At 45.9% G+C, this 12,313-nt stretch overlaps 1 protein-coding gene across 1 annotated transcript in view; it reads left to right on the top strand.

The window, feature by feature from the left end:
- SLC6A5 (solute carrier family 6 member 5) overlaps positions 1 to 8,781 on the top strand; it is a 54,224-nt gene extending 45,443 nt beyond the window's left edge. The window contains exons 13-15 of the mRNA XM_081239866.1: positions 1,270 to 1,370; positions 5,837 to 6,004; positions 8,490 to 8,781. Coding sequence (XP_081095992.1) covers positions 1,270 to 1,370; positions 5,837 to 6,004; positions 8,490 to 8,645 — 425 coding nt within the window. The 3' untranslated portion in view covers positions 8,646 to 8,781. The remainder of the gene's footprint in view (positions 1 to 1,269; positions 1,371 to 5,836; positions 6,005 to 8,489) is intronic.
- Positions 8,782 to 12,313: the final 3,532 nt, after the last annotated feature.

Genomic DNA, 12,313 nt, shown 5'->3' with positions numbered 1-12,313 from the left:
CCTCTCACTGTTGTGGCCTTTCCCATTGCGGAGCACAGGCTCCGAACGCGGAGGCTCAGCGGCCATGGCTCACGGGCCCAGCCACTCCGCAGCATGTGGGATCTTCCCGGACCGGGGCACGAACCCGTGTCCCCTGCATCGGCAGGTGGACTCTCAACCACTGCACCACCAGGGAAGCCCCATTTTTAGAATCTTTTAAGAACTGAGGCCTGCTTGCAGGATCTCATGTGTGTTTCTGAGGGCCTCATCTTTGACCTTTGTCTCTGTTTTTGTTCTCACCCCTCACTTATGCCCAGAGGGTCTACTGTCCAGAGGCCACTCGCTTGAAGGTGTTTGATGACATGAAAGGAGACAAACCAACTAACCCAAAGATGGTCAGTTCAGCTGCTCAAAGTGTGCAGTTCTTGCCTGTGGTGGCCCATGATTTGGGGCCACCAGTCAGAACCGCCGACTATGAAAGGGCTTGAACTTGGGGCCCTTTCAAGTGCCTTCAGCATAGCGATCCTGCAGTTCTGAGAAAGCCGTGCTTCTGATGAGCTCAGGAAACAATACAGGAAACCGTTCCCTCCTCAAACATCCTCTGTCGCTTTTCCTTTCAGAGAGTGGATTCCGGTTACGTGGGGTCCTGAGAATAACTCTCTTGTCTACTTTTTACTTTACGTAGTTATGTCGATCAGCAACCAAGAAGATCACAATCCTCTGAGTTCCAACAAAGTGGGTGATGGCCACGTGGCATTCACTTTGGTTCTTGCCTGCCTGTAGCATCTTACATAGAGCAGAGATGAACTGACTCATGGGAGAGTGTCCTTGTGAGGGTGAGGGGTAAAAAGCCACATACAGTGAGTCTCCCTCAAAATCCCAAGGCTTTCCTAACACACTGTGCTTATCGATCACAGTCTTAATTGGCTATGTCAGAGTTGGTTGCTGAGCCCATGAGCCTACCTCCAAAAGCAGCTGCATGGGTGACTATGCCAGGCTGTGGCAGTGTGGAGACTCCCGGGGCAGGCCGAGATGAAGCTTTTTAGCTGTCATGGTGGGATGACATCTCACTTTGAACATCACTGCAGAGGGTGTTTACTATCCATTTAAATGTCCCATTTGCCTTAATCTCCCCGGCAGCGAGTCATCTGTCTGATTGTTTCCTGCATAAATAGGGGTCACGTTGACACCAGGATGGGGCCGTCCCAGCCAACGGCCCTCGAGTGAGGGGCTCTCACGCCGTCCCCTGCCATGGCACCTCATGCTTGATCTCCGTTGGTCTCTTTGCAGGCTTGCAGAGGTTCTGTGAAGATATCGAGATGATGATTGGATTCCAGCCAAACATTTTCTGGAAAGTCTGCTGGGCATTTGTTACTCCAACCATTTTAACTGTAAGGACCGTGTGCTTTATTGCGTGGGTAGCACCTTGCATGCGTATGTGATGCTTTATGTTGAACAAGACCTGTGCCTACATTCAGATGAGCCTGCGGAGCTAGTAGGATGAGTATTACTCGTGTCTTTCAGCTGAGGAAATGCAGATTTGAAGAGGTGAAGCACCTTGCCTGAAGGTGCTTGACTGATTGGGTGCAGAGCTAGGATGCATGCACAGTTTGGAGCATCCCTATGGAACATTTCCCATTATATCGGTCTGCCTCACGTGATCCCATTTCCCATGTGCTAACTGGGGTCCACGCTCTGTGCACAGTGCTTTATATCAGGGGTTCCCAACCCCTGGGCCAAGGACTGGTAGCGGTCTGTGGCCTGTTAGGAACCGGGCCACACAGCAGGAGGTGAGTGGTGGGTGAGTGTGCGAAACTTCATCTGCCGCTCCGCATTACTCCCCATCGCTCACGTTACTGCCTGAACCATCACCCCCATCCGTGGAAAAATTGCTCTCCGTGAAACTGGTTCCTGGTGCCAAAAATGTTGGGGGCTGCTGATTTATATGTATCACCTCATCTCTCCCTCACAGCAGCTCTGAGGGGTTGGTATTATAATCATCTCCATTTTATAGACGGGGAAACTGACACCCAGAGGTTATGTGACTTGCCTAGGATTGTACAACTATAATTAGCAACAGCCTGGGTTCAAACCCAGGCAGTCTGGCTCCAGAACACTTAATCCTAAACACTGCTCAACACAGCTACTCTACAACTAATATGTATAGCAGAAGTTAGACTTTTATTGTTCATTTTTATTGCTTTTGAGGACTATCTTATCATCCTCAAGTGTGATGATGACATTTTGAGATCATCTGACATTCATCTTCTTAAAGATCAGAGCCCTTCATGTGCCAGTAAATCTGCATAGGGACTTACAAGCATATCCTGTCACCTCCTTTATTGTGCCCCAGCTCCTGGCTTTGCCTCCATCTACTCTCCAAGCACAGTAATTGACAGAGACCTTGCCTTTCCCTCTCTTCCTCCCTGGCTTGTGGTGTCATCTGGGCAAAGGCTGCAGGAAGCTGGCTGTAGTTCCTTCTGGGCCCAGCAGGTGACACTAGAAACCAGATTAAGACCCTTTTACTACACCGTACCAGCTTCTTTAAAGGAAAACAAGACAGTAAAATTGTAGAGAAAACATATATTTTCCTTAAAAAAAAACCAAAAAAACCCAAACTGTCACAGAGTGAGTTTTAATCAAAACATCTCAATTTCTTTCTGAAAAGACAGAAGTTTAGACAGAAAAAACATTCAGCGTTTACCTCCCTCCTCATCGACAGGAAGACATCATACAGAAGCCCACATCTGTACTCACATTTCAGAGGCTGTCATTTGTCTGAAAAGTCCCACCAGATTTGGGGCATGAGAGTTGAAAAGGACCAAGGTAGACTTTTCAGTTTCTTGAATCCAGGACTGAAGTGTGTGTGAAGGATGGAGGATTACCCATCTCCTGGGAGGAAGACGGGAGACCCCCTCCCCGCTGTTCCCCATCTCTGCTGAGCTTTGCCACGTCCCTCAGTTCCTACTACACACAATTTATTCTTGGGTGGAATCAAAGTTAGAATCTGTTCCAGATTCTACCGACCTTTCCCTCCTGTCTTGGAAGAGATTAAGCTTCAGAGAATCTTATTATATTCTGCAGATGCAGACCACATAATAATAATCAGCAGGATGACTTGTGGTAGCTGCTTTATTAACTATGCCTCTCAAGCTCCCAACCACTCTGATTGGTGGGTGATTCCTCCCCCATTTTACAGTTGCCTGTGCTGAGGCTTGGAGAAGCTAAGGAGCTTGCCCAAGGCCACAAAGCTTGCAGGGGGCAGAGTAAGAATGGAACCCAAGGCTACCTAGGCTTCAAGATAATACATTTCTAAATACATTTCTACTACAATTCTAAAAGCCTAGTTGCTTTCATCTCCAAGTGGAGTTTGGCCAATTCTGGATTAAAATAATCCTAATCTTTAGGAGCAGAATGTCAGGGGAAAGGGATTCTAGGGACTTGCTGTGTTTTTTTGAGAAAGTTCCTCAACTGTGCTGTGCTTTACTCGATTTCCATTATAAAACTCACCTCAGAAACCTGTGGAGAGGGCCCTGGCTCGGTGGCTAAATTATCCTTTCTCATGGCCAGGTTCATCTGAGGGCAGGGTTTTTGTCAAACCTGACTTGGCAGAGGGAAATTGATGGCAAGACCAAGTTTGCACAGATAAATTTGATGTGATATTTGTGTAATAGGAAATGGGTATCAAAGGACCAAGGCTAACCCTTCTTTTTTGCCATTTGCCCTTCTGTAACACGACTATCTTGTAGTAGGCTAGAATGAGCTGAGATTATGGGTTTAAATGACTTCAAAAACCCTGAAATAGGGGGCTTCCCTGGTGGTGCAGTGGTTGAGAGTCCGCCTGCCGATGCAGAGGACACGGGTTCGTGCCCCGCTCCAGGAAGATCCCACATGCCGCGGAGCAGCTAGGCCCGTGAGCCATGGCCACTGAACCTGCGTGTCCGGAGCCTGTGCTCCACAACGGAAGAGGCCACAACAGTGAGAGGCACGCATACCGCAAAACAAACAAACAAACAAACAAAAAACCCTGAAATAAAATTGATCATTATGTGCCTTCGTGGATTTATAGAGCTATAAATATTCTGCATGCAATTATTTTATACATAGGCAGATCACGTTACTGAATTATGCACACACATAAGCAGATGTATTGCTATTTATATAGTAAATGAAATGGAGCAATTTACCATAATTACATTAGGCCATACTTCCAATAGACTGGTTAATAAAGCTTATAACTCTAGGGGCAAATATTTAAAAGGGGGCCTAGAGTAGATATCTCGTATAGGAGCAGTTTTCTCAACCACTGTCTTCAGTCTCATGTTGCTTCGAATCCATATAGTGAACTGCTGTTGCATTGAAATAATCACTTGCCCCGGCAGCCTGGGCTTTACAGCAATCATACAGATGCCTTACATTTGTCTAATGCTTCACACTTTCGCAAAACACTTCCATATATGATCTTGCCTGACATAATTCCCTCTAATCATTTTCAGGCAGTTCTTTTACTGCTTAAGATAGAATGAGGGAGCTGAGGAGGAGGAAAGTACTCAGGCAGGTACATTGCTCTAGGCGGAGGCCGCCATAGGCGGGAAGAACTCAGTTTTCTGAGGGCAGTGCCCCCTCCCCCAACAGAGGCTGAGCTAGAGCGTTAGGACGCCTCTTCTGTCCTTTTCAGTGCCTCTTTTTCCAGCATATCTGTCGCCTTGTTCCTCCTCAGCTGCACTAACCAAGACTTCAGAGGGTTCGCATCACTGTTGCCAGCCAAAGTGTGCGGTGATGGGGGAAAACAGGCAGACGATGCATCATCACCTCTCTTAAAAGTGGGGGGGAGGGCTTCCCTGGTGGCGCAGTGGTTGAGAGTCCGCCTGCCGATGCAGGGGACACGGGTTCGTGCCCCGGTCCGGGAAGATCCCACATGCCGTGGAGTGGCTGGGCCCGTGAGCCATGGCCGCTGAGCCTGCACATCCGGAGCCTGTGCTCCGCAACGGGAGAGGCCACAACAGTGAGAGGCCCGTGTACTGAAAAAAAAAAAAAAAAAAAAAAAAGTGAGGGGGTGCTCTTGAGTAAATACCAGACTGTTGTTCCCAGAAAATCCCTGTGTTGTATACCTGGTGTGAAGTGGATCTGTTATATAGCAGAGAAGTCTGAGACATACAGGTCCCTCAGCCAATTAGTGGTAGAGCTGGGATTAGCCTGCCCTTCCCCGGCCTCTCGGCTCATGGGTTGCTGACGAGGCCCGTTCACCTTGCATCAGCTGAGGGGTGGGCTGGGCCTCCACTCTCTTTGTCCCACAGCTGATTATAGGACCAAACTTCCTGCTCAGCCACTGCTTGGGGACCTCTCAGCCGGCTTTAGAGGCAGCTCCTGCAGATGGGCTCTTCCCCATTCAAGGTGAAAGCAAAGTAGATTTTATTCATTTTTCACATTAATCTAATGGATTTTTTCCTTATAACAAAAGCTTGATTATCCATTATAGACAGTAGAGACACCCCTCTCCTTAAACACACCCACCATCCCCTCTCCTGCCTCCACCCCTCCGTCACCTCGGTGTATAGCCTTTAAAATCGTCCTCTCAGCCAGTCTGTGTGTATAGACACCCATATGCATTGCTCAGCTTTTATGGGATGGCAAATTAAGCATCAGTGGCTCAGTGTGTGTCACGTTCATCTCTGTGAAATCCAGTTTCTTCATTTAGAAAATGAAGTAATAATACTTCCCTTTCAGGGTCGTTATTGGGGTAAAATGAGATAATAGACAAAAAAGCAGCCAACTCACAGCAGCCATCCAGTACATGACTGTTGAAGGAATACTTCACGTCCCCACCCTAACGCGTGTGTTTCTCTTTTCTTCCCAGTTTATCCTTTGCTTCAGCTTTTACCAGTGGGAGCCCATGACCTATGGCTCTTACCGCTACCCTAACTGGTCCATGGTGCTCGGATGGCTAATGCTCGCCTGCTCCGTTATCTGGATCCCGATTATGTTTGTGATAAAAATGCATCTGGCTCCTGGCAGATTTATTGAGGTAATTGTATCAGCTCCCTCTCCTGCCGTCCCCTCCCAGGGCAGAAGCTCTGAGAGCTCTGTGCTTTAAAAAAAACAAAAGATTTGGTGCACTTATTCTAAGGGGAGACATGGCGATTAAGTGGTTACAGTTGCTACCGTTTCTATTAAACCCATTTTTATTATGTATTACTCCTCTAATGTAGGGACTCAGCCAGCCCACAGGCCAAGCTGTTATTATGCTCTTCCTCAGAGCAGTGACGGCTCTGGGGGATAAACGATCAGAGTGTCTCCTCTCTCCTGGTGCTTCCCCCTCCTCTCCCCTCATCCAAAGCTTAAATCCCAGTGTTTGGTTTTTAACCACACATCAGATTCCCCCTTTCCTGACGTTCCTCTCTGTCCGAGGTGCCTCCCCGCAAACACCTATTACGATTACGTTTAAAATCACCCCCCCTTCCTGCTTTGCCTGTGTTAGGCATGGCTGAGGGGTCCAAGCTGATTAAAATGTCACCCTCCCCGAAGGATGTAATGAAAGGTCCAGGGCATGCCTGGTATAAGGCATGTTGGTTGTCTTTGTCGGTTAGTCCCTTGCTGGACCCATTTCCCATTTCTAATGCAAAAAACTCCCCACCCTCCGGAGAGGATGGTAAGGGGATTGCCACTTGCTGAGCCACCAGTGAAGTGTGCTCAGGCTTTTGTTATTCATGAGAAATCACGTGCTCAGATGTGTTAGGAAGAGATCAGCACTGCCTTGTCTTGGCGGTCCAGAGGGCTGCCGTTTAGGACCAGACCGGTGCTGCTCAAGGTCTGGCCCAGGGACTAGCAACATCAGCACCACCTGGGGGCTTGTTGGAAATGCAAATGACAGGGCTCCAACTCTGCCCCACTGAACTCGACTCTCAGAGAAGTAGGACTCTGGTGTCCCTTGTTTAACGAGCCCCCAGGTGATTCTGATGCAAATTCAAGCTTGAGAGGCATTGGATGAGACTCAGGCAAAGAAACACCTACTGATGAGGGTAATGAAGAACAGCTGGGTGGGTTTTGCTCTTGGTCAGCCATATTGAGGAGGAGAGGGCCCCGGAGCATCTCTCGCAGCCTTGGGAGGGGAGAAGCCGATGGGAATAGAGCATGTGAGTAAACGCCTTACACGAATGTCCACGCGATGAGGAGGTGGCCTTTGTTTTTATTGGACTAAAGATGGAGGCAGAGTTGACAAAGGGAGATGCAGGAGTCTTCTTACTGAAGCAGTGTTCCAGTTTCCATCCTTAGGAAATTGTCTGTTATCTCCTTAAGGTAAATGGACTCAGCCCCCTTACCGCCAGGGATAGCTTGCCCGAGCCTCAGATGGACCTCCTCCTACCCACTGACCCAGAAATCTCTTTCCCTCTGAGCAGAAGCTGCTTTAGCCTCTGCTACTTTTGTCTTAGGCTGAAATCCTCTAAACTGATGAGTCAGCAATATACATTTATTATGGTTGTTTCGGGACACAAAGGTTGCAAACTGATGATTAAGGGGAGATTAAACTAACAGTTAGGGCTTCCCTGGTGGCGCAGTGGTTGAGAGTCCACCTGCCGATGCAGGGGACACGGGTTCGTGCCCCGGTCCTGGAAGATCCCACATGCTGCGGAGCGGCTGGGCCCGTGAGCCATGGCCGCTGAGCCTGCGCGTCTGGAGCCTGTGCTCCACAATGGGAGAGGCCACAACTGTGAGAAGCCCACGTAATGCCAAAAAAACCCCACAAAAACAGCTATAAGAAGCAGCTTCACTTTAATAGGTAATAAACACATACTTGTTCCCTCTTATGTAGTCAGAAATATGTTTTCTTTCCTTTTTCTAGAAAATGCTCCAGTCAAATTATGTTTTCCATGAAAGGTTCAGTTGATGAATTAGAGACATTCCCATTATTTTTAGCTTGCCTGCAAGAACCCACACTTCTGAACCAAGTCAGAAGCGTATATTTTTGTCAACAGATAATTAAAATCTTTGCTCACTCTTGGCAATGTATCTTTGTGGTTGACGGTTTTTTTTTCCGGCCATTTATATACTTTGGGGAAATATGCTAAACAAAATCCAATTATTTTGATGTAACAACTCACTGTTGAGGCTACAGAACAAAAGTGAGTACATGTCCTTTGCAGACTGCATTTGGCAGTGGAGAGAGCAGCTTGTAGATCTCCATTTGGAGGGAAAAAATGTATAATTAAAATCTGGGCCCTTTATTCTCTATTAATCTTGTGCAAGGCAAACCCTGGGCAACTCTAATATTGCTTGCAGGGTGATGTAAATAATTTCCAATGAACTAAACTAAGTCTCCTCTTAACTGCATCCCTGGCCCTGTTAATTAATGGGGCTGATCTTCCTAACTGCTTCTCTTGGTGGGGGACCTCTTGGTTCCAGGAGGCGTTCTGGCGAATGTGGTCACACGCAGTTTGGGGATGGGTGGGTGGTGCCTGGGGGAAGAGGGTGCTTTGCTTCTGTGACCCTGTGTGTCTTTGGCTTCTTTGCAGAGGCTGAAGTTGGTGTGCTCGCCGCAGCCGGACTGGGGCCCCTTCTTAGCTCAGCACCGTGGGGAGCGTTACAAGAACATGATCGACCCCTTGGGAACCTCTTCCCTGGGACTCAAACTGCCAGTGAAGGATTTGGAACTGGGTACCCAGTGCTAGTCCAATGGCATGGGGCGGCCCAGACTTGATTCCGTTTCTCCTCTCTGCCTTCCCCTAGCGTTTTCCCCAGCTTTCTTCCCATTTTTCTTCTTCTCTCTCCCCACATCTCGGTTCATACCCGTGCACAAGTGGTGACTTAGAAGTAGGACATAGTGTCGCATGCTGTAGCCAGGAGCTAGATGGACCACTTGAAGAATGGTTTGCCTGTGTCCATGCTGTCAGTTTCTGGTGGGGTTTACCCCGCAGGCTCGAATCAACTAGGGGAGCGCTTTCCAGCGAAGTCACAAGTAGATGTGCGTGCATTGGTCAATAGAGAAGCATCCTCTGTGGTTGTCACTGGTGGTGCCAGTCAGGCTTATGCAGCAGAATGGCAGGATAACCAGGCTGTTAGTTTGGACTTACCTGAGCAATGTAGTGATTTCATTCTGACACACAAAGTTCAGGACTGGGTACCTTTGGAGGGTCAGCAGTGGTCAGAAAATGGTTTTGAGTAAGACGAGCCGGTGGATTTGGACACCCCCGAGGTGGTGAAGTTCCCATTTCCATTCATGACTGGGGCTCTGTTTCCTTCATCTGGACCAACTGCCTCAAGTGTACCAAGGACTCAGATGCTTTCTCTCTGCAAATTGCAAATCTCAGTGAAGAGTTGGTTCTCTCCCCTCAGTTGTCTTTTTTTTTTTGAATAACTGTATTTGTGAATTCTTTGGATCCTTTCCTCCACCTCTGCATCGTATTATTTGTGCCCAAAGTTGTACATTCATAGCAGAGTGCCCTTTTTGTTTCTCCATGATGTCTAGCACTGTGGTTCAATGTCACCATTCCATGTTTCTTCTCTTCTAAATGTCTTTGTATGAGCTGTAGCTACCTTGTCTTTCAGCCTCTGGGAAAACAAGACTTACCCTGGTTCTGTCTATATATTATATATATAAGACACAAACTCTTAAAAAACATAATGTCTCGGTTTTTGCTCTTCATTTTTTCATTCACAGTCAATGCCGATTGTGGCCATAGAATCAAAGAAATGGAGAGTTGAAGAGAAAGCAACCACAATATTCACTGCACTGGTAGTACATTATAGGTCACTGTATTTACAGAGATTTCTGATAAGTACAGGTTAGGTCAGTAGCAAGTGAGCTAATTAAAGCTATAGCTTTTAAGACTACATTTAGCTAATTCAATTTTAAGAGTCCCCAATTCACAGTACTCATAACCACACTCTAATGAGAGCGAATCATATGTCTGCAGAGGTTGGTGAAGCCGTAACCTTTATTACCTTCTTGTATCCTGAACATACATATATGAGATTTCTATAATGTGATACGTGTTCACGTAGTGTGTACTCGTAGTGGTGTTTTCTGTCTTTATAAATATCTTATTAATCACTGTAGAGATGGTGAGTATAGGATAGCGTAGTCTGGGTTTTGTTTTGTTTTTTTCCCTTACAGTGATAATATCTAAACCTAAAATTGTTTCCTTAGGGGAGACCATTTCAATCATTTTCTTATTTGTTTGTCTTCATATTACAGGGTCTCAGGCAAAGTTTTCAGTTCAAATCTTGTACATTGATGTGACATTTTCATCCTGTTGGACAGTAATGAAACCCAACAACAGACCTTAAAATAACACTTTTTAAAAAATGACTTCATTTGTTAAGGAAAAAGGAAAATCTCAGCTCATCTTACTGAGCTCTCCCTTTTCTGGGGCAAATATTGTTGTCATTTGCCAACACCGACATGAACCTCCGGTTTTCAAGAGTAGCCTGTGGAAACTTCAGAAAAGGAAACAAAGATGGGTTTTGAACTTTAGGTTTTTCATCTCTTTTGTCTGCAGGGCACGTTTGTTCTTCCCCCTCCTCGTTCTCTTCTTCCGCTTACCTCCCAAAGCTAGAACTTACTAGAATCCATCACAGAGACTAAATCCTAAGCTTCCCCTAGACTTAGCTTTAGGAAGCTGAGTTGTGGCTTCCCCTGTCCCAGTGTTTCCCATAGTGACCTGTCCGCCATTAACACTGGTTTCCCCAAGAAAGCCATATTGTAGAGAAGCTCCCTTTGTTGTAGCAGATTCTGCATAGTGGTACCAAAAATTAGCCTCTCCAGTTGATATCTGATGAGGTGGGAGAGGAAGGAAGGACTAACTTAGGTCTGGAAATGTTCTGCAGCCTTTCCAATTTGAAGGTTGAAGAAGAGAGCTGAAATCAATTAGCATTCTCCCATAGGACTGGTATGTTTGTGTCAGGATGAGTGGTTTTTGGCTTTCCTCTCTTGCCTCTTGGCTAAAACTCGAGTCTGATGCTGGATGCCAACCCAGTTTCTGTTAATTATTGCTGTTGTGATTAAAAGAAAGGGGGAAAAACTCATGGATGCTGCCAGATTTGTTTTGTACGCACTGCAAGTTAACTTAATTGTCAGAATGGGGACAGCCTCACTAGCTAGTGTGTTTTGCATTTGGGGGCAGCGACATTTGTATTCATTACAATTTGTCCAGTTAAGACCCAGGACCTGTTCCCTGAGCAGCTGGGTTTTTGTTTGTTTGTTTTTCCTTTTTCCTACAACTTTCAAGTTTTATGTACAGTTTCCTTAAAGGTGGAAGGTTCTAAGGTTATCTGGAAATAGTTACCTTGTGAGTTTAGTTTTGCCAGTTTCTACAGTCATGTTTAACTTTTGAGGCTTTCCTTGCCAGAGATGTGTTCAGTATCTGAGCTGTTTCTAGTCATCACCAATCTACTCGCGCTGCACCTCCCCTAGACTTGGCTGGGATGCTAAGAGCTGAGATGCATATGACCAGATGGATGTTTCCATGCTATTAAAATGCACAGTCAAGTGGAAGGGAAAAAAATGAACAAATAAAAATAAAATGAGCAGCATTGTCATAAAGTGCCACTTGAGAGTTCCCCTTCAAACTGAGGCAAAAACCGAGTTGCTGAGGAAAGACTTTCATTGGTTCACTGTGCAGAATGGCGGGGTATTTTCCACTTGTGAGATTATTTCCTAATACCAACAAATACCAGAAACCCATCCAGAGAAAAAAAAAAAAGCCATATGTTAACAACAGTAACGCTGTAATATCCTTAAAGGAGAAAAAAAAAATGTATATGTCTTAACAGTTGGTGTTGTGGCTTCTTATGCAAATATTTCTCTTGCATATTAGTAACTTTTAATCTCTTTAAGGCTGTGTGTTTGCCATGTACAAATGTGTCCAGTCTGGTCTTTTTTCTCTTTTTCTTTTATATTTATTTATTGCATGAAATCTGTGGTCAATGCAAAATCTCGACGACCTCAACGTCTTTGAAATTTCCAAGGTGTTTTTAATATGTCGGAAATGGAATCAACTTGTTTTTCAGTGAGCGGCACTTTAAAAGGACACTGAACACAATGACCCGGAAATGGATAAGACTTGGGTTGTCTTTGCTAATGTTGCACTGGAGTGGGGTTTTCCTTTAATTAAGTTCTAATTTTGTTATCTACATGTGCCTCAGTGCTTCCTGATAACCTTAACCTGTCAGCATGGTTTTCCCATGCCTAAAAGTAAGATATTTTTCTTTCCTCTTTTTTCCCTTGGCTATCGGTCATCATTCTCTTCTCAGAGACTTGCACAATAACTATTGCTTAAAGTAAGCGTGAGGGCAAGATCATACTGCTGCTGCACTTGGATTTGGGTCTGTGACACAC

This window comes from Mesoplodon bidens (genome assembly GCF_964165515.1).
Source record: "Mesoplodon bidens genome assembly, chromosome: 7".
Lineage (NCBI taxonomy): Eukaryota > Metazoa > Chordata > Mammalia > Artiodactyla > Ziphiidae > Mesoplodon > Mesoplodon bidens.
This window is presented reverse-complemented; position numbering and strand designations above follow the sequence as displayed.